At 41.3% G+C, this 27,951-nt stretch overlaps 1 protein-coding gene across 1 annotated transcript; it reads right to left on the bottom strand.

Moving 5' to 3' along the window:
- Positions 1 to 18,498: 18,498 nt before the first annotated feature.
- On the bottom strand, positions 18,499 to 27,238 carry LOC139416461 (uncharacterized protein KIAA2013 homolog). The gene is made up of 3 exons (XM_071165081.1): positions 25,536 to 27,238; positions 22,574 to 23,460; positions 18,499 to 20,258 (listed from the first exon to the last, which is right to left on the bottom strand). Exons 1-3 carry the CDS (start codon positions 26,497 to 26,499, stop codon positions 20,226 to 20,228), a joined length of 1,884 nt encoding a protein of 627 aa, XP_071021182.1. The 5' UTR covers positions 26,500 to 27,238; the 3' UTR covers positions 18,499 to 20,225.
- Between the last annotated feature and the right edge of the window lie 713 nt (positions 27,239 to 27,951).

Raw genomic sequence — 27,951 nt, 5'->3', positions numbered from 1 at the left:
CTTGACTTCTCTAGCTGATGATTTGGTTACCTCTGGATAACATGAAAACAGTCTAACCAGCTCGGCTGGAAAAAATGTAATTACGCTTTTTTGCCGACGTTTACTGACACCGGCCATATTCAACGGGTGTTGTTCACTTTAGCTTAAGACATGTAGCTAGCTAGCTAGGTAAACAATGAACCTAGCTAGGTAACCAACGTGTAAGATCACACACGTCACGTAACGTTAGCTAACGAGCCAGCCAGCTAACGTTAGCTAGTTAAACAACAATGTTAGTTAACATTAGGCTCTAACTAGCCAAGGAACCGGCTCTGGGATATGATTAATAACATCATACACGTAACATTAGCTAGGGAGTCAGCCAGCTAACGTTAGCTAGCATGTTAACAGTACACTTTAGCTTAAGACATAGGTAAACAACTTGTAAGATCACACACATCACGTAACATTAGCTAATGAGACAGCCAGCTAACGTTAGCTAGTTAAACAACAATGAACATAGTGCCAAATCAGGTCGTTACACCCTGCATGAATCTGCTGGGAGCTAACCAAACAGGTTCAATGTTAGCTAGCTAACATTAGGTTCCAACTACCAAAGCAAACGGTTCTGGGAGAGCAACACTTATGCAGCTCCACTACACGATAATACATTTTAAAAAGCCGTGCTCGACAGGATTACCAACACAGACTGATCAGCTCAAATAGACAGAAGTCTTCTATATGGCAGACCAACCCGAACTCCTCTCTTGGCATGTCCAGCCCACTCAGTATCTCAGTCAATCATGGCTGGTGGGAAGGTTGCTGGCTTTTTCTGTGGCTTTATCAACAAGGCTTATAATATAACAATTGTATTCGTATTTACAGATGGCATACAAGTTTGTTATTAAGGCACATGAAAGTTCACATGATCCAGAGGCATTTCTGCCAAAAAACGCATTTCGATTTTTGAAAAATAATGTTCAAATGGCTCTCCTGTGAAGTCGTGACTTGCGACATATGCCTAGTTTCCTGAAATGGGTCACATATTCACAGACTTCCACAACTTGTCTTACCGGAGGCAGCTGTTCTATCTTGCCGATGCAGCGTAAACCCCGCCAGCTGAATGTTATCCGTGTAGTCGTTCAGCCACGACTCGTTAAAACATAAGATAACAGTTTTTAATGACCCGTTGGTAGATATTTGTGATCGTGTTTCATCTATTTTGTTATCCAATGATTGTACGTTGGCTAATAGGACTGATGGTAGAGACAGATTACCCACTCGCCGTGGGATCCTTAAAAGGCACCCCGACCTACGTCCCCGATATCTCTGTCTCTTTCTCATGCGAATCACAGGGATTTGGACCTTGTCCGGTGTCTAAAGTAAGTCCTTCGCGTCCGACTAATTAATGAAAAAATCTTTGTCCAGTGCGAGGAGAGTAATCGCTGTCCTGATATCCAGAAGCTCATAAGGGACGGTAGCAGAAACATTTTGTACAAAATAAGTTACAAATAACATGAAATGACATGAAAAAACACACACGATAGCGCAATTGGTTAGAAGTTAATAAAACGGCAGCCATCTCCTCCAGTACCATTCTTCTCCCTGTCACAAGGAGATTTATGGCTGATTTAATATGAAATCATCAACCCTGTTACTGTCAACCCTGTTACTTTATTTGGCACTTAAAAGACACTTACATAATTGATTTATTTCACCCCGAGATGGGAAAATGTGCATTTAATTGGAAAACACTTTTAAAAAAGGATGTACTACCTGTAAAGTGTCCAATGAATATGCATATTTTTGTTTTCCTTTTTCAAATTATTTTCTGTTTCATTATTTCTGAACACACTCCCGGGCCCTGGCTCCTGTGTTGGGACCCTGAGTCAGACACAGGGTGGTGTTTCGGCTCGCCCTATCTGCACAACACCACTGTCCTTTTTGGGGTGGAATGCGTTTCACAACGTTTTTGCCAGAATGTCACACATGGAGCCTGGTGACTGGAACAGAGGTCTGAAGTAGAGAAAATACTTTAGACAAATTTCTCACTTTTAGAAGAACAGTTACCTTTTTAAAGCAGAGAAGCATTAAGATATGTATGCAGGGCATGGAACACTAAGCACTGAGAAGTAACAGTGATCTCTCCTGAAATTGTAATACCTTTTCACTAGTCCTGGGTAAAAACCACTCAGTACCTGATACTGGTAGGCAGTAAGAAATCAAGACTCTCCTTTCCCTCAGTAGGTTCTGTTGTAAACTTATAAACATTGGACCTGTTTTAGAGGACGTACGTGAAACAATGTCACATAATATAATATAGCAGTCACAGAGAGGTGTGCATATGACGTAGATGGCAGCAAGGTCTCTGTGAGTCAGCACCTGGGGGCAGGAGAAAGAGAGAGACAGAGAGAGAAGTAGAAACAGAGAGAAAGAAACAGAGAGAAATAGAGGGAGAGAGACAGAAAGAGATGAATAGAGGTAATACAAGAGCGGGCAGAGAGAGGGCCGTCATCAAGCTGTCCCCCTTGTGACACCTTTATTATCAGGGCACTGCCAGTGAGTGTGGTATGACACAGAGGCGGTGTGTGTGTGTACTAGGTGGAGGAAGTATTAGAGGGGGCGTCGGAGGGAGGATTAGAGATGGAAAGGTAAAGGCCCATCTTGACTTCTTTGAGAGCCTTTTCTATCAAATGGCTTAATTTGTTCAAGTTGATCGTTGGGACACGTTACTGTGGTATGAAGTATCAGCATAATAAACGCAGGTTGACATTTATTGTCATGAGTGCTGTTTTGGTGAGATTGCTACCATGCTGGGAACAGCATGAAGCAAACTGTGTGTGACATGCACAGATACTGTGTGTGACTGTGTGAGAGCAAAGTGTTGCATTTCACTCGTCTCAATATCCTAGCCTATTTATTGATGATAGGCCCTGCTTTACTGAAGTTGCGAGACATTGCAAGCCAAGAAATTGCGAGATACAGCATTCTTTTGCTGATAGATAGCCCTAGTGCACGGTTCACGGTCGGTGGCCGACCTGCCTAAACTGTGCCCCTCCCCTCTCTCTCTGTCCCTCGCTAGCTCACTAAAGATTCAAGTGTTTGTGTTCTCGGAAGTACGACAACTAATCAGTCTCCTCTGTTCCAAAAATACTGAATCTTAGGAGTCGATTCCTAGTGGAATTGAATCTTGACACATAGAAATGGGAGCCGTCATACAAAGAGTAGAGGAATCAATTACTTTGGAGTTGACCCTCCACCACTACGTCATTTGAAAATTGGCAGAGAACGGCAACCGCCAGCAGAGTGAAGTCCTGTATGGAAGTACATTGAGAAGTTAAATGAGAAGGGAATGCAAACTTTGTAAGATGGATTTGAGGTACAGTAATAATAGCAGGGGTTGGAACCGATTCAGGGAACAGAACCGAAAACCGGTAAATAAATAGATAATGCCTATGATCACAAGATGCCCAGCGCTTCAAGCCAAGCCTCCTCCTCCACTCGCTCTCTCTTGTCTTTCCTTCATGCATGTAAACACTTCACTGATCTATAGCTTGCCTGCTCCATAGCATAGTATAGTGATTTAATGTCAAACTAAATCTAAAATAATCAGTTTAAAAAGGAACAGAAAGAACCAGTACTTTTTGGGGGGATTGAACCGGTTCAGGACTTTATTTTTGTTCCAACCCCTGAATGGTAGCACAGGTGCAATGCACCGAGACTCAAACCGTTGCTGGCAGCAGCACAGCTGCATTGTGAATTCACGTGGAATTGTATGACATTTTCTTATACTTTTAATGTAAAACTCTCGATGGCAGTAGAAGAAGAAAATGTACTAGTTCAAAATGGAGATGGCCTAAATAGAGCTCAATGACGAGTTTCCCACCAGTAATTACCAGTTGGAGGTCCATTCAAATATATTTTTTTCCAGTCATATTTGGTAGACATAGATCATGATAGAGATATAATCTTTATATATGTCCCATTATGACGTATGTGAGCGCACGGGCAGCGCCATTGAGGCCCTCTCCATTTTGTAGTAGTCATTTTCTTTTTCTCGTACAAACTGAAAGAGTGCATACTGCCAGCTAAAATGTGTTGTTTGAACAGGTATAAAGCAAAGGTTGGGGATTTACTGCCACCTACAGTTACAGAAAGTTTGCTCAGGAGTATAATTCATTGGCTGATCCCTCCTGATGGAATCATGTGATCCTTCCTTTACCAATAGGAAGGCCCACCCAGTTTACTACTTTAAAATGGTGGTCCTTTATCTAACTCTATGGTGATAAATTCCCACTTACCACTTGATTCCGAACTTGATTCCGAACGCAGCATAAACTCCGTCAATATTCTTATGTCACCAGGTCCAGTCAGCCAATCAGATGTTGTGTTGTTTATACACTTAGCTCAGTTATTGAGAGGTCAGATGTCAAGTCTCTGGCTGCTGCTAGCATTAATTTAAGTAAATGACAAGCTTGGCATTCCAAATGGCCCCGATTGCTTGCAATTCATTGTTGGGCCATATGACAAGAGCTTCTTGTAAATATCACCTCTCATCAGCAGGTGTTCATATAGCGGTCATGGGAATCAACTAGTTAGTCTCATTGGGATAAAATGTATATTTTTCATTAGGGAACTATAGTGGATGGCTAAGTGCTAATGTGAATGCATAGATAACGTGCATTCAGATTGTTGTATCCTGATCTGAAAAAGGTTAAACTTATTTTAGCTAGGGACAAGACTTTTTCCTATGTATCCTATGTCCCCATCTTTGTTAACCCAACTGTCACCGTGTCACTTATGGCTGGCCTAGACTGGATTGGTGCTGCTGTGCCTCTGTGCGTGTGTTTGTGTGTGTGTCAAACCGGGGTCTCTTGCTATTCCGTTTACAGTGAACCCCTCCCATCTCTCTCTCTCACTCACTCTGGGTGTCACTCCTGGGACGTGGCAAAATGTTAAAGTGTTCACAGGAACCCACCGCAGCACCAGTCCCAGGAGCATGTGGTACACCTGGCAAAGATAGCAGGGTCGTATTCATTAGGCACGAAATGGAAGCAAATGGTCCTGAATAGTGAGGTACTATCTGAACTTGTCCAATACAAAACACTTGTTTACGCTTTCCATTGTACACCAGATTGAAACATTTTGCTACAGTGTGACAAAATGAATATCGCCCAGGTCATTCTCCCTAAAGCCAGCTAGCTCAAATGAATGACTCAACCCGCACAGGGTATCTTGGATTTCAAGCTTGAAAATGCAAAGGGTATCCAATTAATAATATAACCAGTTGTCATGTTTTAATAATGATGTCTATAAATGTACACTATACACACAATATATACATATGTGTACACCCCTTCAAAATGAGTGGATTTGGCTATTTCAGCCACACCCGTTGCTGAAAGATTTATAAAATCGAGCACACAGCATTGCAATCTCCATAGACAAACATTGGCTGTAGAATGGCCTTACTGAAGAACTCTGACTTTCAACGTGGCACCATCATAAGATGCCACCTTTCCAACAAGTCAGTTCGTCAGATTTCTGCCCTGCTTGAGCAGCTCCGGTCAACTGTAAATGCTCTTATTGTGAAGTGGAAATGTATAGGAGCAACAACGACTCAGCCGCGAAGTGGTAGGCCACACAGAACAGAACAGGACCGCCGAGTGCCGAATCGTGTAAAAATCGTCTGTCCTCGGTTGCAACACTCACTACCCGAATGCATAGTGCCAACTGTAAAGTTTGGTGGAGGAGGAATAATGGTCTGGGGCTGTTTTTCATGGTTCGGTCTAGGCCTCTTAGTTCCAGTTAAGGGAAATCTTAACGCTACAAAAAACAATGACATTCTAGAATATTCTGTGCGTCCAACTTTGTGGCAAAAGTTTGGGGAAGGTCCTTTTCTGTTTCAACATGACAATGCCCCAGTGCACAAAGCGAGGTAAATACAGAAATGGTTTGTCGAGATTGGTGTGGAAGAACTTGACTGGCCTGCACAGAGCCCTGACCTCAGCCCAATCGAACACCTTTGGAATGAATTGGAACGCCAACTGTGTGCCAGGCCTAATCACCCAACATCAGTGCCTGACCTCACTAAAGCTCTTATGGCTGAATGCCAACAAGTCCCTGCAGCAATGTTCCAACATCGAGTGGAAAGCCTTATCAGAAGAGTAGAGGCTGTTATTGCAGCAAAGAGGGGGGGGGGGGACCAACTCCATATTAACACCCATGATTTTGGAATGAGATGTTCGACGAGCGGGTGTCCACATACTTTTGGTCTTGTAGTGTAGTTCTGGACGCAAATCTGTAATCAGAAATTATTGGAAAATGAGGAGGGCTTAATGTGCACATATAAACAGATATGTCAGTCCAGCTTGAACAAAAATAATATTCTTACTATCACAAATTATTTTATAGGTTTCATTTCAGTGCTGCTCAACTCAGGCTGTTCATTTTCAGAATCCTGAGAAGGATGAAGTTTTGTTTTAGGATAAACAGAACTACAGCCATTTAGTAATGCACCCTAAGCTCGTACATTAGCAAAGGGCTCAAATTTGATCAAATTGTGCCCCCTTGTGGCATATTGACAGAACAACTTCCACCTTGATAAACTACATGATTCATACACATTACCTGAATGCTCGCCGGTCAGTCTCTCTCCCTCTCAATATGAGGAAGGTGCTCCCAATGTTCAGTATACTCTGTGTATATTTGTTTCTACTGCCCTTTTGAATAAAACGTAATTCATTTCAAATGTTGTAATTGTAATAGCGTAGTGACTTGTTGTTCTCAGGGCACCATTGCAAATTAGATGTCACGCCCTGGTCTTAGTATATTGTGTTTTCTTTATTATTTTGGTCAGGCCAGGGTGTGACATGGGTTTATTATGTGGTGTGTTTTGTCTTGGGGTTTTTGTAGGTATTGAGATTGTGGTATAGTGGGGTTGTCTAGAAAAGTCTATGGTTGCCTGGAGTGGTTCTCAATCAGAGGCAGGTGTTTATAGTTGTCTCTGATTGGGAACCATATTTAGGCAGCCATATTCTTTGAGTGTTTCGTGGGTGATTGTTCCTGTCTCAGTGTTTGTTTGCACCAGATAAGGCTTTCTAGGTTTTCACGTTATGGTTATTGTTTTGTATTGTTCGTGTTTATTATTTTATTAAACATGTATCAAAATAACCACGCTGCATTTTGGTCCGCCTCTCCTTCACCGGAAGAAAACCTTAACATTAGACCCTGTTCTCAATGGGTTTCCCTGGTTAAATAAAAGTTAATAAAACAATTAAAATAATACCATCCTTGACAGAACTTACACTTGACAAGCTACGTTATTCATACACAGTACCATCCTTTATACAGCCAGTGTTTCATTAACATGATTTCTGAACTCAAAATCCACCCTTAGCCGCTATCCGAACTAGACACTGCTGTAGATCTTAGGTTAAATATGGAGTATTTGCTTTGCCATGCGGGAAGGGTGGAATTTTGGCCATATTGCTTATTCTTTTCACATCTACAGTGCCTGTATTCAACAGTGCTGATCTAGGATAAGTTTTGCCTTCAAGATGCAATTAATTATGATTATATGGACAGGGGGAACCTGATCCTAGATAACCACTCCCACTAAGATGCTTTTTGAGGGATTAGCCTACGTGATATTTGTTGTCCTCAGTGTGGATCAAGGAGAAGAGGCCAATTCAGACTATTGAGATGTACCCTTCAACTGGAACTTTTTTCCACTTTGAGCAGCCTACAATTATCTTAATTTGATGGTCAGGGTTAACCCTGTTGGAGCAGTGGTTGGCAAGTTAGCAGCATTGCACTGGTTGTTACAATATATTAATTCCTAAAAGTCTAAGCTGTTGGGGGGTGGGATCATTTCCCTATTTGATTTTAGGACCCCTTTTGGTATCAAAAAATATATAAAAAATGTTACGATAAAATATTGAATTTCGCCTTTACTACTATTGCCCATAGAAACACATTCATAAATGGCAACAAAAAAAAGACAGTAAAAAAGTAAAGCATAAGGAATAAGGTTTTGAAGTGTCTGGCCTATAAGTAGAAGTTGTTGTTTTTTACACATATTTAACCCCTTTTTTTTAGTAGGTACAAAACTACCTTCATACTTCCATGTATTTTTTCAAACCGGTACAGGCTACCTTCATGATGGTCTCCGCTTCTTTCGTCTGGTGTTCATATGAGAGTCTCATCTTTCCAAAGAGTGGTCTTCTTAGTTTGTAGGCCAAAACAACGTTTTAGTGAGAAGGGAGATTTTCGGGATGTCTCATGGTCTGACAAACACAGCTGCAGCCCGGATATCTCTAGCTTAAACTGACGGATTTTGAGTGGGAATTTTTTATTATGTTACTTAGATTGACGCACCGGTGTGTCAATAGACTCTAGGGAGTTTTAACTTGTATCGTATTGTATTCTTTCATAAATGCAATCACATTCACCATAGAAATGTCGCTCCCCTACAGTGTCTTCTTCTTGCGGGCAAGATTTGGGTTCCAGTGACACACCAGGCTGTCCTTCTGAACACTGTAGTTCTTGTGTCCGATCAGCCAATATGTGTTATTTGTCCCTTTACTCAGAGGGGAAATGCTGTTTTATTTCATAATAGCTCAAACACAAATCACAGTAAGGATTAGAAAACAGGAAATTCAATCCCCCCCCCCCCCCCCCCCATTGCTTTGAACAGAAATCTTTCACGCACTTAGAGGTAATCTGATGACTTTTGACTTGTAAGTTAATTAGCTAGAGAGTTTGGATGGGTCCCAAATAATTATACACTTCACCGGCACTCTGGGAAAATCCACCGGGTCTATTGACAGTTCATTACACAGTACCTCGCCCCTCTATGTCAGTGTGAGGACAGTTGACCTACTAAGTATCCTAATGATGTTATAATGTTCAGTAGATTTAATAAATGAGGTGATGATCATGCTGTCAAACTGTAACTTAGTCATTCAACAGTCATGATGTGAGCTTCTCCATTCCACTTCGATGGAGACAGTATATAGAGGACATGAATAGCCAATGATTTGCTCAGAGTAATAATAGTATTTTAGTGGCTGAAACTAGACATTTCTCCAAAAAGCAATATATATATATACACATGTATATATATATATATATTAAAAAAAGTATAGAATAATTTGGTTTTCCCAAGGAAACTATTATAAGGTTTGCTCTATTCCCAAACAGTCTCACCTTCACGTCGGTCTCTCCTCTCAGATGGAGCTCGTAGACACAGTCCTTCATCAGGGCCAGGTAGGTGGCTGAGCTGGCGTGGATCCTCTGAGCTGACGCAGACACAGACACACACACAGCATTGGGAACAGGTGCCTGCATACTGTACTGTATGTGTGTGTGTGTACACCTACGCAGGCTGGTGGACTCCATTCTGGAGGTGTGTTGACAGTATCTCCAAACAGGCCGTATCTAGGCATCTTGTAGCTGACAATACCTGCTACACATGGACCTGGAGCAAGGAAAGCAAATGAAGAGAAAGACAAGCTTGCTATACCATATTTGACTCACTGATCTTTACATGGGCAGTAACTCCATACAATAATCCCAAGTTATAAAAAGGCAATCAGGTTATAGACTTATAACAAACCTACCACCACAATACATATGCAATGTATATTACCACACATGAAGTTCCCTCTCAGGAAATAACATTTATTTGAATTGAATTCAGTATTGCTTGCATACACAAACTGTACGTCTCAAAACTCACAGCATCTGCCTGTTAGGTGAGATTATCAGGTACTTTGCAGCACCCAAAACCCTTATGTGATATGATTTGAACATGGGTATGTGTGTGTTTTGTCACCTGTGTGTATTCCTGCGCGAAGCTGTGGGGTATGGCCACCGATCTGACAGCTGGCACCAAGTCCAGCAACATTTTGGCTCTCGTCAGCGTGCTTGTCCCCGTTCCTCTCAGGCAGGCCACTCACCACCATGTAGGGTGATTCCATGCTATCACAGATTGTTCTGGCAATTCTTACATAAACACTTCATTGGGAGGAAGGATGTTTAACATGCTTTTTACATTTTTACGATTTTTGAGAAAATCATAATGAAAGTGTCCATTTTAGGCCCTTTTTTAGAACCGTACGGACATCTTGGTGTCATTATACTACTTATAGTGTGCTCTAAGATATGGAGTTTGTCTTGATTCTGAGAAATGAACTATGAACAAATTCAACATTTGTGGTAGCAGGATTACAAGATGTTATATTTATGAAATCTTTCCCTTTCTGAGTTAACTGAGAGGAGTCTTTTTGAAGCTTGGGCTGGCAACTGTTAAAGAGATGGCTTACACTCTAGCTTCCTGCAGTTAGTATGGATGTGTGGTCAAGGGAAATGAGATTTGCTAGATAGCTTGGGCTGACAATGACTTGGTGATAACTACCTAAAGCTGGCATTCTATAGACAAGATGTGGTGTGTGTGTGTGGAACCCGAGATAGAGATAGTCTGGAAGAGTCTAGAACAATACCTCATTGTCTCATCTTCCTGGCATCTGGGAAACTAAGTTGGGTTGGGGGTATAACACCATCCTGTGTGGATAACCAAGGTGGCTTAGGGGAGTTGGAACCAGTCTGACTTAGCATTTTAAAGTCCTATATGAGGTCTGTTTTATCATTATCAGTTAGTCTTTTCATAAATGCAATAATGAATCGATATTGAATAAAAATGATTGTTTGAAGAAATTACAAAGTCTCACTCACTTGAATAGAATATTCCACCACACATTACAAATATTATTATGAATTACGTTTTGGATTGTGCTTATTTTTTAGACATTGTTTGAAACAATATACTCTTCAAAACACATCAAATTTTCGAAGGAATTTTCAATTTTACACATATAAATTGACATAGGTAATTAACCAATGAGAGTCATCCTGTATGATTGCACATTCAGCAAATCACCAGCAGAGGGAGTTCCTTTTGAATCCATTTTCCCATTCACTGTGTTGATGTTGCTCATACATGGGACATTACAGGATTTACCCCAGTGTTTTACCTAAAAGGCTCAGATTTGTCTGTTTCCATATACGCAGGATGGCACCTGTGTTTCACTGGGCCATGGCTTTGGTGGACCTGCTCTCACTTGGGGCCAAAGCCAGGCCACTGGTACTTTTCAGCTGTCATTTACATAAATGGCTAACTGTGAACTTTAACACCTTCTCACAAAGCAACTGTTTTGATTATCTAGAGGTTGTTTAGTCCTCTCTATCAGCCCTAGCACAATTTCCCTAGTATAACATAAGGGTGTATACACTAGTGTAACACTGGTGTTCAGTGGTGATTTTAGCATGTACATCTTGGTGGGGTAAACTCAACTATTTTGTTTAGATGTAGTGGCTTTGCTGGCATGCACAACACTAAACAATACATTAATTGCACTATAACGGTGCCCACAAACTGTTAGGGCCTACATAAAGCTGTCACGACAGTGGAGCTTTCCTTTCAGCATCATGGAGTGAATCCTTACCACTGCTACACCTGGCTATCAGTGGAGCCTCATCTGGCATCAAAACAGTTCATTCAGCCTCATTTACTGACTTTTTAGAACCATAGCTGATATGGCCGACTTGCTTAAACAAATGTGGTTTTTACTGACTCCTTGTGGATTTGTGTAAACCGATAAGAACGATAATAATAATAACGAACATGCTCTACGAACACCAAGATGAGTTTGGACTTTTGAACCATTCACAAGGATTATTACATTTATGTTCAATCATTCATAATGTTTGTTCTTATATCATTAACACTTAGCATCAAGTATAAGCAAGTGCAAGCAAACTAGCTGTGATGAGGTTGGACTATTCGTTCAGCACTTTTAAAATGGAAACCGACAGAAATTCAAATAGGCTAACCGCGTCTCTCTCTCTCCCATTTTAGTTATTTTATTAAGCCTATGTGGTCTAAAAAGGAAGGAAAATAATCACGAGGATCCACGTTTATAGATAATATACCGACGCACAGACAGCGCATTGGGCAAACACAACAACTCTTGCAATATCAACTGTAATTACATGGCTCTATTACTGAACTTTTTGTTGAAAACAAATATTTGAATGGGAAGAGTGTCCCTGGGAAACATGGTTACAGACCCAACAACACTATATAGAATCTGCTCCCCGTGAAGAAAAGCACGAGCTAATTTATACAGCAGCATACAATACAATTTTGTGCTGTGTTCACTTGAACAGGAAGGTGGCGCTGTGATTCTTCTTGTGGGCAAGTTTTGTAATCAAATATACATGAATATGTAAAATTATATTTCAGAATGTAGCAATACTCAACTGTAAAATGGTTGTGGCTATTTTGCTTCCACTGGTCCTGGGGTAAAAGACATGAATTTTACCCAGTACCAGGAAATTTTAGCCAAAAACCTGTCGGCCTCTGCCAAGAGGCTGAAACTAGAACGTGCTTTCCATCCGATCCTGCAAACTATGTTACAAGAATGTGGTACGATTTTGTTTGCTCTGGACTCCAGAGAAGTGACATGATATTAGCTGCTAACATGAACGACTTTCAGCTCCAAACACGGGTGTTAAAAGTAGTATATTTATGTAGCTTATCTTGCGTTTTGAAAATGCATCACCATTTATGGCTATATGCGCGCATATTCGCGGATGCACACACGCAAGTGCGTGCTGGGTCGCAGATTTGCGGGTCAAATAGTTTGCGAACCACTGGGATACATGATAGTGGCTACATATAGTGGCTGCTCTGAGCAATTGTATTAGTATATATATTTTTTTGAATACAATATATCTTATTTATTTTATGCAATCATGTTTTGTTATATTTATCAATGGTGTCAATCATTTCGGACCACACTAGTTTCAGTAAGTAGTAGGCAAGAACGAGTCCAATCCAATCTCCATGTATGCTACAGAGTCCAGTCTTAACTTGTAGACGTCATAGGAGTCGATGCGAGTGTCGAGCACATGTACAGATTGTTCAGCATCCCCATGACTTGCAGGGGGGTGCAGGAGGCCGAGGTAGTGGTGAAACCAACAATATCAGAGAAGAAAATAGTGACCTGTATAGAATGACAGAAAAAACAAGATGCCTCTCTTAATTCATCATATGGTAAATTGTGCATGCAAAGTATGCTGTGCATGTGAAGTACATGTATATAGTTGACTCCATTGTGATTTAAGTCTCTTTTACAAGACAGACAGTGGTCCAAAGTAAACATGGGTAAATGGAGTAAGTGTCATTTGTAAGTGTACTCTACAGTTCTATTGTATACTTATATGGTCTCCTTGTCTAGCAGCTGAATAATGGGGGTTCCTCAGGAATCTGTCTTATTTCCTCTTTAGCTTATATGACCTTCCTCGTGTGTGTCATGATCTTGATAGCCAAATGTATGCAGATAATATTGTGATTATTGTGTTCCATTTTGAGAATGTTACAATGCTGGGACTCAAAGGCTGCATTTAGACAAGCAGCCCAATTCTGATATGTTTTCCCACAGATCAGCTCTGAAAAAGATCTGATGCGTAAGATCTGATGTGATTGGTCAAATGATCAGAATTGCGCTGCCTGTGTGAACGCAGCCATCGAAGCCTGTGTCAAAACGGACCACATCCCCTTTGGTAGCCAATAGCCCTGAGCAAAGTGCTTTTGGCCCAGCTGGTTCAAGCCACTCAATAAGATCCCCGTGTAACCTGTTTTATCTCCTAATGAATATGGAACACCGTAATTACAGATAATCATGACAACAATAAGAGCAAATAAACCAAATGTAAGGGTTCATTCAGCACATTGGTTTGGTGATTTTGACAACCAATTTCACCAACAGAGTCCCTTAACATTACAAGGCCCTCACAGTAATTTGTTTAAATTGTAAAAGTGATGAGGGAGAGAAAGGGTCTCATCTTGATGCTATTTAAGTTGGTTATAGAAATATCAAGGAGTTTCTTTAAATTGAAAGTTGTTGGTAGAAGGTGCCATACCCTCTAAGAAAGCATGGGTTCTTGATAGCAGTGGTGTAAAGTACTCAAGTAAAAATACTTTAAAGTACTACTTAAGTAGTACTATTACTATTTTTGACAACCCATTCCTAAATAAAATAATGTACTTTTTACTCCATACATTTTCCCTGACACCCAAAAGTACTCATTACATTTTGAATGCTTATCAGGGCAGGAAATAGTCAATTTCACTCACTTATCAAGAGAACATCCCCAGTCATCCCTACTGCCTTTGATCTGGCGAACTCACTAAACAAACATACTTTATTTGTTAATTATGTCTGAGTGTTGTATTGTGCCCCCGTAAATAAATAAAGCGGTACTATCTAATATAAGGAATTTTAAATCATTGCTACTTTGGTACTTAAGTATATTTGATTAATTACATTTACTTTAGCTAATTCAGTATATTCAGAACCAAATACTTTCAGACTTCTACTCAAGTAGTTATTACTGGGTGACTTTCACTTGAGTCATTTTCTATGCAGCCATCTTTACTTTTACTCAAGTATGACAATTGGGTAATAAACACACAGGAATTCACTTGATGGAACAGCACAAAATGGAATTGAGCGACATGATTGAACTGAAGCCCCACATCTCCTCAGATCAATCACACACACCTTCTCGTAGCTCTCTGCCTCCACGTGCTTCTGCTGCCACAGCTGCTTGGCCACCATCTGGTGCAGGAGGTCCTCGGTCAGTTGTCTCTGGCGCTTCAGGTCCTCGGTCCTCTCTCGCAGGCTACGTGCAAAATTCTGGGTCCACGCCGTCATCTGCTTGAAGGACATCAGCACCAGTGGTTAGATCAGGCAGGCAGAGTGATCTGCTGGCACCACCCCGGCCAGAAGACCCACATGGGTGTCCCTCAGGGCCTGGAAGCCAGTCTGAGAGCCTGTGAGGACGCCCACTTTGACCACCATGTCAGATGCTGAAATCTGCCAAGGGGCAGAGACGAAGACGCATGCATTGACTTTGAGGCTGTTGGTCAGGTTGAGCTTTAGGTGAATGTTTTCCATCCAACAGTCATGCAGTGTTTCTGACGAGAGCTGGGCAAAGGCTAAGCGGCTCAGTGTGTGGATCCACTTCTCGTGAAAGTCAGCTTGGGTTCCAATGGAAGAGAGTTCACTGAACTGGTGATTGAGTTCCAGGAATGTGACTATCAGTCTCAGTGAGAGGACATCTTTCCAGTCTGAAAACTTCTTGACCTGACTAATGTCCTGGAGTCTGACAATCGTCAAGGAGAACACAGGCTTAACTAGTAGAAAGAGGAGGAAGGGAAGCGCTACTAAGGTACACAATAGTACATTTTGGTAGACAGAAGGTGCTCTTTGGTAAAAAGGGTAAATTGGTCATCAAAAAGAAAGGAGGAACAAGACACTTCATATAATTAATTAAAATGCCTTTATTTGTAGGGCATGTTCAATAGAAACAAAGTTTTAAAAATCCGACATATTTCGGGTGCATGGCCTTCGTCAGGGAGTACAAAGAAATAATACAATGTCCTCTTATGAACAACTTTTCCAATTAGCCCTAATTAGAAGAGGGCGTGGTTACAAAATTGATTGGACACACCTAGTAAGCAATATTATACACATTATGGGGAGCTGATGACAGCAAATTGACCTATCACGAACCTACAGGAAGGGTGAGAAATCCAGGCCACTAAATACCCTGGTTGAAAAACAGATATGGATTTCTCACCCTTCCTGTAGGTTCATGATAGGTCCATTTGCTGTCATCTAGTGGACATTTTGCTCAATTGCCCTCAGCTATGTTTAGACTGTTGTTGTTCATGTTTTGCTGTGTTCTAGTGTACTATTGAATATATTGCTTTCTTATTCTCAACACTTCTCCCAGTCATATTTAAGGTTAGAACTACCTTTCTAAGTGTTCTGATACTTCTAGCTTGGAGTTGTATTTTTATGATAACATAGCTACAGTATTTCACTTTTTAATGTGTATAGTATTGCTTACTAGGTGTGTCCAATCAATTTTGTAACCACTCCCTCTTCTAATTAGGGCTAATTGGAAAAGCTGTTCAAAAGAGGACATTGTATTAATTGCATGGCGAAGGCCATGCAGCCAAAACACATCGTATTTTTAAAACTTTGTTTCTATTGAACATGCCATACAAATATAGGCATTTTAATTAATTATATGAAGAGTGCCTTGGTCCTCCTTTCTTTTTGGAGAACACAGGCTTGTTGTTGTTGTCCTCAGCTCATTATTGTTGTTATCCTCACCTCATAATCACAGGTAAAATGTCGGTCAGTGGTCTTGGCTTGTCTCCTTACTCCTGCATAGACTTCTTGTGTTTTGGAGTTCACCTATGAGTTGGAGAATAGCCGTGGTCCTACGTGAAGTCAGCTCGTCGAAAGTCGCCTTTGTGGCGCGCAGCAGGTCCAAGTTAGAGCTGAGGTCAACGGAGACTGAGCCAAGCAGAGCCAGAAACTAGAGCAGACAGACAAGCAGTTAATATGCGACGAACAGTGCAGTTACTGCCAAGACACGGAGAGGGAGCACCTGCAACAACAAAAAAATATATGAAAAAAATATATACCTAGATAAGGATTTATGATTACATAATTTTAAAAAATGCAATAGACTTATTGTAAATATGAAATATGATTATTAAATAATGCAATTATAATTTTACAACCTTAATAGATACAAGTGGGATATACATGTTTATGTTTAAGCACTTTTCATAACACCCAAAGTCACTTTACAAACACAAGAAAAGCACATTAAAATAAGCAAGTATATAAAAGTACCCTTAACATGAGGACAGGCTCGCCATGGACAACACCAAACATGGCTGACTAACCAGGGAAGTGAACTAGATAGGCTTGCTTATCTGTTGTTTTCGAGGATAAACACTGTGTGAATACATTGGTATACGTTTGTTTTATTGTTCTGCTTAAACCTAGTGTGGGAAAAAAGTTAAACGAAATGCATTTGTTTATTGGATATAATTTTGATATTTATCATGGTTTTTACAAAAAAAAAAAGCCTTTTAGCTAGGCTTACAAGTAAACCAAGGTTTTGTAGGTTTGTAGGCTATTAACATTGAACAAAACAATACTCACAATTGCCTGCAAATATTCGCATTCGCTGTCGGCTTCCTCTTGCGTCGTTGGTGCGACTCTCCTTTTATGTCTGCTGTTCTGAATTTTGGTAAATATTATTTTCAGAGAAGCCGAGGACAGAGTCAGGGATGCGAGGCATTCCTTTTTCATGTAACGTTACTCCAAAGATGACTTGGACTCGTCGTCCCGAAAGTAAAATGCGGATATCAAAGTTATGATGTAGTCCTACATTTTTATGATGCAATTTAAAGAGAATAGAAGGCAGACATTATGTGAACAATTATTACAAACATGTCTCATTTGGCCCCGCAATATTGTTTGTTCCTGATATCAGAGGCTTATAAATAGGATGCAACTAGTGACGTATGTTGGATAATTGTGTGGTTTAATTTCTGCAAAGGGAGGAATTACATGCCAATAAAGTCTCACCTCATTTCACCCAAGGCTTTTCAACAGAAAAAAGTAATACATTAAATTCTGACTCAATTTATCTTGCTTCTCTTTGAAATACATGTTCATATTGACATTTTTGACGATAATCTACAAAACGGGCTAATCAACAATTTCCCATCAAATTAAGATAGTTAAAATATCCCGTGTTATTACACAATATATTTCGTTCCAACATACATTGAGGTAACAAGTTGGCTACTGCTGGGCATAATCTTACCTGCACGCAAATCTATGGACTGCTATTGAGTTTCTTGCTTATTTAATGATTTGTGTTTTCCTTTATCGGAAAATCTCCTAAATTAGTTGAACATTTGTGTTTCCATGAAGTGAGGAAGTAAATCTGCAATATGTAACTTTTTGGGAAACCCAACCAAATTCACATAGAAATGTGAGTTATACATCTGTCATTCACAATGAAAGCAACTGTAAGAAGTAGACATGTTCTATGTGCAATATTTCTATCCTTCCTGTGCGTAAGTTTAGTTTTTGCATCTTCTACTTTCGGTTTTGTGCTCCAGCTTCAAACAGCTGAAAAAACCTTTTGGGTTATGGGAAATAGCGGTGTAAATGGTACAATGATTCTCTACACTATACTTGATTGTTTTGTCACACACACTGAAATTAGGAAAACCAGTAGAATTTCAGCAACCAGGAAATGGAGAAGCGATTTCTGCATATTGCATCTTCAATGAATAGTGTGTAATTGCTTTTGCTGTATATGGGTCTCAATGACAGCTGCATCCACCCTTGAATATTTGCTTATCTATTCTTGAATACTTATATAAAAAGGGAAATAAGGGGAAATTACAGTATGCCGAATAATGGAACAAGGGACCAAGGGAAATTATAACTAGAATGCAGTTATTGATTTGCCTAATTCAGTGTCTGCTCCATAATAAAAGGAAAATCAGAGAAATACATATTGTCATGCATTTAAACCCCATGTTGCATTACTAATTAAGCCTTGTGGGTTTTGACCATCTTTGATATCATTTTATTTTTGGTGGGGTGAGAGAACGCAAAGGACATTCAATTTTGTGGAAAACAACATGTAGTTTAAGAGCTATATACCATCCTTTGGTAATTAAACCAATTTAATTAAAACCATAATTAAAACCCCTTCACACGTGCATAGAACCTAATAACTTTGATTAGAAATACAGATTTCACTTTCAATTCACAAACAAGTTAATGTATACTGTCAGAAATTGTTTACCATATTTACATCTTAATTCAAATTCTTTGTATACATTTATTCTTTATCCAAGTTGAAATCAACTTACAACATATTTTCCCCCAAATCACATTATCATACAATATTCAAATACAATCCAACCAAATTCTAGGTGTAATCAGAATAAATTAAACTTGTTAAGGCACACTCAGTAGTTAGTTACAAACAAAATAACTGATGCGAAAAAAGCCCTTAAAAATGCTATATAAACAAAGATGAACAATAAATGCAAAAAAACACACAAAAACTGAAGAAAACAATTAAGTCACACTTCACAATAAATCAGAGTTGTAGAAATTCAGCTTATCTAGTAATTGTGGAGTATTTAAACAACATTAAGTTAATGTGCATTATTTCACTAAATCATGGTGGATCAATTAACATAATGTGCTGCAACCACACATTTAAATGTTAAGAGTAGCCTATATGAAGTAGACAAATCTACTACATGTCCAAATGTAATTCTATTGGTTTAATGTGTCAGAGTGAACAGTGTGAAGTGGCAGTGGAAACTGGAAACATACAGGCTACAAAACCCATTTAAGTAAACCAACTAAAAGAACCATGGCTCATTTAAATGTCAATGTTTACATCTCAATCCATTTTTAATGGAGATGATTTCGTAAAGCTGCAATAATAACCACTTGTGAAGTCGTAAATACCAGTTGGATGTGTTCACATGCATTGAACTCGTTGACAAACGCAGATTGGCTAATGGCCAACAAGCTGAGTCAACCACAGCGTTAATAGCTGTACTTTTAGTTTATCAAATTACGGTGTTCAAAAACAATATTAATAGATTGCTTTTTATAAATAATGTTTTGTTGGATTAAATTGACGAAAATTCTGTTATCGAGGTCATTTCCTTAGTAGGTGACGTCAGAGGTCAGCATGTGGGAGAAGTAGGAGCTCAGGGATGATAGTAATTACCAGTTGGAGGGGCATTCAAGTGGATTTTCCCCAGTCGTATGCGGTAAATACCACCTTCCCACTTGGTTATGTTCGCAGGGTAAAATATATATGTGTGTAGCTTGGGTTAGGTTTCCACCATCTTGAAAAAAGGTGAAGGGATAACTGACATTTTTCAGAATTCCATATGGTAGAAACAAAACAAAGCTATGTCTAGAACCATATAAATAGAATCCCTATTCTTGGTTCAAACCGAGGGGGTCTTCCAGCCAAAATAAATGGAAGCATTGTAAACAGTGACAGACTTTTGTTAGCCTTGCCAATGAAAGAGGTCATCAGGTGAGGTGAGCTTCATTCTCTGAATTCAGCTTCAACATGTTTCTCTGAATTCAGCTCCAACATGTCAAAAGTCAAATAAACATTGTTGACCATCTCAATACAAATCATTGACAAACAATGACATGAACAGTAACACACTTTATGGAAATGTAATTTGTCTCATGCTGCCATCGCTGGCTGCTACTCTGCACCTGTGATGTCATGGCTGCTTCCTAAGCTTCCATTTCCTCACTTGGCTTCGTCACCTGGTGAGGTTAAAGGGGAGGGTTACAAACAGGAAGAGGAAACAGGAAATGCAAGGCTGTTTACTGAAGCAAGCTCCTACTGGCTGACGCCCCAATCCCAAATCGACAATAGAGCTAATTTAAACCAGGGCTTCTACCCCCTGAGCAAATGTGGAGATCTGAGAGGATTGAAAAGGTGTAAGAAATATGGCAGCAATTCCACCTGGCACATTAGAAAACAATGTTAAGCTACTCCAACATTGCATTGGCCGTCGTCAAGACCACAAGAGCATAGGAGCTAGCGGCTAGGAATCGGTTGGGGATAGGCCAAATACCTATCCACACATGTGTATGAGAAACAGCAAGCTCTCTGAATATCAGCGAGAACCAAGTCCTTCTGTCAATTTAATTTCTTAATTTAGTCAGAAACCACCATCCAAAACCACCATCCAAAAAAAACAGCCCAATCAAAACAATGTAACATGGTGGAAGGGATTTACTGGCAGTCAAAACTAATCAAAGACAACCACTTACAGTAGAAATGTTCCTCCTTTGTAATGCCCATTATTATAAAACAGAGACATCTAATTTTGCAACCAATGCTGTAGATAGATGGGTATTTGTACATGATTGGAGACAGGCATCAAGAAGCTTTCGGATAATTCCCGGACTAGTTCGTACCACCACGTTGGACCCGTTTGTGTTCCAGTTTTGGTGTCTCTTTCTAATTTTGAGACATAGCACAGACAGTTCCTTAGCCTAGCCTATACTGAACAAAAATATGAATGCAAAATACAACAATTTGAAAGATTTTCCTGAGTTACAGTTCATATAAGGAAATCAGTCAATTGATATAAATTAATTAGGCCCTAATCTTTGGATTTCACATGACTGGGCAAGTGCACAGCCATGGGTGGGCCTGGGAGAGCATAGGGCCCACCCACTGGGGAGCCATGCCCAACCACTGGGGGAGCCAGGCATAGCCAATCAGAATGAGTTTTTCCCCACAAAAGGGCTTTATTACATGTAGAAATACTACTCAGCACCCCCCCAGACGATCCCACAGGTGAAGAAACCGGACGTGGAGGTCTTGGGCTGGCGTGGTTACACGTGGTCTGCGGTTGTGAGACCGGTTGGACGTACTGACAAATTCTCTAAAACGACCCTTATGGTAGAGAAATTAACATTCAATTCTCTGGCAACAGCTCTGTTGGACATTCCTGCAGTCCGCATGCCAGTTGCATGCTCCCTCAAAACTCGAGGTCTGTGGCATTGTGTTGTTTAACAAAACGGCACATTTTATTGTCCCCAGCACAAGGTGCACCTACGTAATGATCATGCTGTTTAATCAGCTTCTTGATATGCCACACCTGTCAGGTGGATAGATTATCTTGGCAAAGAATAAATGCTCACTAACAGGGCCGTAAACAAATTTGTGCACAACACTGAGAAAAATTAGCTTTTTGTGAGTATTGAACATTTCTGGGACCTTAAATTTTAGCTCATGAAACATGTTCATATTTTTGTTCAGTGTACTTTAAACCTCTCGAAATTAGTATGCTGTGTATCAAATTGAGGTGGTAGTAACTAGGCTACAATAGAAGCGAACAGAACTGAAAAGATTGGAAACCCACATTTACACCATTGTTGATTGAGAAGAGACTTCAAGGCACCCGTATAGGGATTAAAAAGAGGGTGAACTCATCTTAAACAACATACATTAGCTACACTAGAGGCTTATGGTTGGGGGAAAAAAATATTTGTTTGCTTTCACACAGACGGGAAATGCTATAGGCTACATTTGGAAATATATGTAAGGGTTTGGAAATCGATGGATTAAAACAACTTGCATTACTGCATGTAGTGAAATGTTGAGAAACAGAACTGGGATGGTCCACCACTTTAAATGAGGACTAACACTGGTGCGTTCAATGACAGAAGTTTTCAAATAAAATTTGAATGTTAGAATGTATTCCTAATAGGCTATGTATTGCAAAATAAATTGTGCCTTACTTTCCGATTAGAGCATTTGTCGTCAAATGTCTTCACAAACTGATTCATTTCACACAAAATGAGAAATCACCAAATAAATTGTTTGTACGGAAGACAGCAGAAAAAAAGGGCGAGGCTGAGCACAGCAATTATGCAAATCCACTCCAAAAAACAAGCACACATCCAAACTATGTCCCTGCTGAGACAGAGAAAGACACCCGAAGAGGAATGAAAGTGAAAGGGAATTCTCCACCACACACAAAAAACTAAGCGAGAAGAGCACAATTTGGACAGTTTTTTTGTTCATCAGTTCAAAGCAGTTTGTTGTGTTTGTGTTATTATACCTTGCTCCTGAAGAGGGGCTTGGCGCTGGGGCCGCAGTACTCATTGTAGATGAGTTTGAAGAGGAAGAGGTGGAAGAGGGTGATGAGAGAAGCCACGCCGAACCAAAAGAGGAAGGGCAGGCCCGGGTCCTGCTTGGCCATGTGCTCCTCGTGTGCCAGGATGGCTTTGAGGTGCAGTGTGTGCCGCAGGTCCTGCAGGTGGCGCAGGTCCGTGGATATGTAGAGCAGTGGTGTGATGGGCTGCGTCACCATCACCGGGAACACGTGGCCCTTGGACTCTACCATTGACGACGTCAGCTCCACCGGCTCGTTGAGGCAGCCCGCCTCGCAGGCGTACAGCGCTACGGGTTTCTCCTGGGGCTTGACCGACACATGCAGGAAGGGTTTGACCGACACGTGCAGGAAGGGCTTACCCTCGGCGTCCAGAAGCACAGCCAGGTTGATCAGGTCCTGGTTGTAGTGGATGCCTCGCAGCGCATAGCTGTTGTGCAGCACGTCCGGGTCCGCCTGGAACTGCAGGTGGTTTTCGTTGAAGGAGAGGCCTCCGAAGCTGAGTACGGCACCCTGCATGACGCCATGGGCACCTGCCGCCACAAGCACCTTGCAACCCCTCTTCTGCAGGGTGAGGGTCCACAGGGTGACCAGCTGCAGGACTTGGGCCACACTGCTGACCCGCTCCGGCCACAGGTTATCGGCATGCATGGTGGCATGCCCACTAAAGCAGTGGTCGGCGTAGTTGAGGCTGGATTCCAGGCGGGCGCGTTCTTCAGGGCCCAGGCGGCGGTCTAGCAGGGGTGCCGGCGAGGCCGAGAGGACGTAGTAGAGTGTGGTGTTGACCGTGGCGCTGGATGGCGTATGCGCGTCAGTGATCTTACGCATCTCCACCCCTGCAGGAGACACGCACAGTAGATTTGGAAACAGAAAATGGCTACATAGTCATTTGATCTAGAACTACATAATTCATTAGTTAGTCATTCATCATGATCAGATAGAATGCTTGTATTTTTGTAAATACTGGATTGTGTTAATATCATCTGGGTCGTTACATTTGATTTCAATCTCTTTTTGACCGCACCCCTTTTGATTTGAACAAAAAATCCTATACATAGTTTCCCATGTTAGAAGTGGTCAGAGTAATTTTTGGGACCTGAATGCCACAACATTTAGGATAGAGGTGCTCAAAGTTGACCCATTTTGCATACCCCACCCTACCATAAAGCATCCATGTCTTCATTACTGGAAAATATAAAAGGTTGAGTTTCATATAAGCCAAAGTATTTTATCATTTTTTGGAAAAAAAGTTAAATAATAAGTTTAAATAACATTAACGTAAATTATCTAAAAACACTTTTTTAAATGTACACTGTCATTCAAACGTTTGGGGTCACTTTGAAATGGCCTTGTTTTTTTGTCCATTAAAATAACATCAAATTGATCAAAAATACAGTTTAACAGGTAGCCTAGTGGTTAGAGTGTTGGGCCAGTAACCGAAAGGTTGCTGGATCGAATCCCCAAGCTGTCAAGGTAAAAATCTGTCATTCTGCCCTTGAACAAGGCAACTGTACCCCGGTAAGCCATCATTGTAAATAAGGATTAACTAACTTGCCTAGTTAAATAGGTTAAATAAAATAAATACAAATGTTGGAAATCACTGGAAACGGCAGATTTTTATTGAAATATAGATGTACAGAGTGTACAGAGGCCCATTATCAGCAACCATCACTCCTGTGTTCCAATGGCACGTTGTGCTAGCTAATCCAAGTTGATCATTTTAAAAGGCTAATTGAGCATTAGAAAACCCAGCTGAAAACTGTTGTCCTGATTAAAGAAGCAGTAAAACTGGCATTTTTTTTGACTAGTTGAGTATCTGGAGCATCAGCATTTGTGGGTTCGATTGATTACAGGCTCAAAATGGCCAGAAACAAATAACTTTTTTTCTGAAATTCGTCAGTCTATTCTTGTTCTGAGAAATTAAGGCTATTCCATGTGAGAAATTGCCAAGAAACTGAAGATCTCGTACAACGCTATGTACTACTCCCCCCTTCACAGAACGCAAACTGGCTTTAACCAGAAAAAGTGGGAGGCCCCAGTGCACAACTGAGCAAGAGGACAAGAACATTAGATTGTCTAGTTTGAGAAACAGACACCTCACAAGTCTTCAACTGGCTGCTTAAATAGTACCTGCAAAACACCAGTCTCAACGTCAACAGTGAAGAGGTAACTCCGGGATGCTGGAAATTTACCAGAAAGTTTCAGACCCTTTGCAACCCTAGTTTGAACTATACAAGCGATACTCGCTTAGCCACGTTAGCTTCACCCTCATGTGGGTGCTAGCAAACACGCTTGGTAGTGCTAGGTATCAATAGCCATTGTCAGCCAATCCAGTAGGGTCTGGAAGCCATGATGAGCTTCGACTGGTCACTTGCGCCACAATATCGTAGAGAATTTGCATAAAGTTAATCTATTGCCAACTTTAGTCCCACCCTACTCAGCTCCCTCGCCCATGCTCACATTGCTCAACGGTTCCCCCCGCCCAGTCCGCTTCTCTCGCTTTCCTTCCAATGAAAGTGAATTGCTTCTGATATTTCACTGTACGATGCTGCTGTATATTACGAGACGCAGCCGGGTAAGCTTAGTCTCAACCGATGGTGGGCACAACACAAACACTTAGATGGTGTAAATAGGGTCTAAAAAACAACATACTTGAAAATGACGTTTACGCATTTTTTGATAATTGACGTTAAAGAATTAAAAAGTCAATTTTTATATAAAAGCCTGCTTAACAAAATTTGTATTCAAATCAAAAGGTGTGCAGTCAAAAAGTGATTGAAATCAAAAGGAACTACCCATTCATAAATTGTTTTGTCCTGTACAGTCTACGAGAAAACTCACATACTAAATACCACAGTATTTGCACTGTAAAGAGAAAAGACATGGCATCTCAGCGTTGACTTTTACTTACCAGAGATGAAGAGGTCCATCCAGGCCTGTTGGTGGTCCTGGACCAGATCTTCTATGTTAGCCCTCAGCAGCTCGCCCAGCTCTTTCTTGGCCCCCTCTCTAAGCCTAGTGAAGGTCTCCTGCAACTTGGTCGACTCAATGGGCTCCGACGTCCACACCACCGACAGCACACTTTCTGCGTACTCCGACTTGGCCGCCACCTGGATGCGGCTGCCCAGCTTCTTGGTGGCCACCACCACCAGCAATATCTGGTTCTTCTCCGGCAGAACCACGCGGCCCGACGACAGCACCACCTCTTTGTCCTCCACCTTCTCCACGCTGGCTGAGAACTTGCTCCCGAACAAGGACGGTTCAGTGGAAACCTCCAGGGTGGCGGCCCGCTCCGAGGGGTTGTTGACGTGGATCCTCTGGAGGTAGACGTTGGGCCGGCTGCGGTGGGCAATGAACTCCTCTCGGACGGTGAGGCAGTCACGGGCTGACCCGGAGCTGTCCCCCGGGAGGACACAGTGGACGGACAGGACAGCCCCTTTGCGGAACCAGAGCATGGTTGCACTCGCCTCGGCCCGCTTCCCAGGTAGGTGGACACCCACTATGGGCGAATACTCAGTCTGGTGGACAGGGGCCGAGCCGGGCTGGGAGGACGAGGCCACCCACAGTCTGTTGGAGTCAATGTCCACCAGGAAATGGCCGTTACCTGAGACAAAAGGTGTGACCGCTTTCTCCTGGGGAGTGCTGTAGATTCCCTCCCCCCGGTCCACCAGTGACTTCCACCTGTGGATCTCAGTCTGGAGGCATTGTCCGGCAGGCCCCCCAGATTGGCCTGAGCCACTAAACAACCTCAAAGCGCCCTCTGAGCTAAGATACCAGTAGAAGATTAGGAAAACCAGCAGTCCAATGAGCATTCTTCTAGCCCAGCTGCTTGACAGCACACCTGGTAGGCCCTTTAGTCTTTGCTGGAGCCACATTTTGAATTTAGGCTTAAGAGTCACTTTAACTCAAGTTTGCAACTCGTGTTAATGAGCTAAGTAGCTTACGTTAGATAATGACAACAAACAAAATGGACGGTCAAAGTTGGTTCTCCATTCTAATCTGACCAAAACCAACGTTAACAGACTAGCTAGATTACCACTTAAAGTATTTCGCTAAATGTGTGAAGTGTTGTATTTCCTGTTGACAACTAGCTAGCTAACCTTTCGCTAGCAACGCACTGGTGAAATTAGCTAAACTGGTAGCTAGCTCTTTACTAGCTAGTTAGCTAACTAGTAAACTGGTACTCAAATATTGTATGACTAGCTATGTTGCTATCCAACCAAGAGCAACATACATTCCATGTCAAACATTGCTTACTGTCAAATCTAACAACGCTTACAATAACAAGCTACTGACTGTAACAACCTAACTGTTACTATTTAACGTTAGCTAGCTATGGTGGTTGCAAACTAGCATTGTTGCGATGCAAATTAGGCGACACTTTGCATTTGTTTCTCACATCGTGGCAATACGTCCATTGAGTGCAATTGTTGCTCATTTGTTGCTTGTCTCTAGCAGTTGTGAGATTTCATTCCTTGTTGAAGTGGATTACTTTGTTCAAGCAACTCACCAATCTATCGTTGACACTTTTGGATTTACTGAAATTAGCGTAAATGATGTTGACAGAAACCGGAAGTGTCGGAATTGGTTCAGTCGCATGATCATTTTTACGACACTGAAATGTTTTTTTTTATTGCCTTTAAAGTTCCAACAATAATAGCTATTTTATCCTCGTCTATCCATCGAATCTATGCTACTACTGATGAAGCGGGTTCTGATATGTAGTCTCTGATGATACAACGTTTTGAGACAGACTGAGGAGGAGATGGAGAGCATCTGTGAAAAGAGGAAAATTGGAGTTAAGAATTCTGAACTGAATAAGAGGATCTCTGAGCAGCCTGAAGCAGGAGAACTCTGAACTTAAACATTATGTTTGTGAGCTCAGTAAAGAGTCCCTATCCTGTCCCTCCGTTACGGCCATTATTATGAGCTGTCTTCCCCTCAACAGCCTCCTGTGGTGCACACCCCTTCATATTAGCCACATCCGTTGCTGACAGGTGTATACAATCGAGCACACAGCCATACAATCTCCATAGACAAACATTGGCAGTAAAACTACCCATATTGAAGAGCTCAGTGACTTTCAATGTGGCACCGTCATAGGATGCCACCTTTCCAACAAGTCAGTTCGTCAAATATCTGCCCTGCTAGAGCTGAAACTTCTAGGAGCAACAACTGCTCAACCACAAAGTGGTAGGCCACACAAGCTCACAGAAGGAGACCACTGAGTGATGAAACGCGTAGCGTGTAAAAATTGTCTGTCCTCAGTTGCAACACTCACTACCGAGTTCCAAACTGCCTCTGGAAGCAATGTCAGCACAATAACT

Source organism: Oncorhynchus clarkii, chromosome 9, assembly GCF_045791955.1.
Source record: "Oncorhynchus clarkii lewisi isolate Uvic-CL-2024 chromosome 9, UVic_Ocla_1.0, whole genome shotgun sequence".
NCBI lineage: Eukaryota > Metazoa > Chordata > Actinopteri > Salmoniformes > Salmonidae > Oncorhynchus > Oncorhynchus clarkii.
This window is presented reverse-complemented; position numbering and strand designations above follow the sequence as displayed.

Coding starts and splice junctions, on each gene's coding strand:
- LOC139416461 (XM_071165081.1), bottom strand. CDS start 26,499: ATGTGGCTCCAGCAAAGACTAAAGGGCCTACCAGGTGTGCTGTCAAGC. Junction 23,461..25,535: donor GATGGACCTCTTCATCTCTG/GTAAGTAAAAGT, acceptor TGTCTCCTGCAG/GGGTGGAGATGCGTAAGATC. Junction 20,259..22,573: donor AGCCCCTCTTCAGGAGCAAG/GTATAATAACAC, acceptor TAACCTCACCAG/GTGACGAAGCCAAGTGAGGA.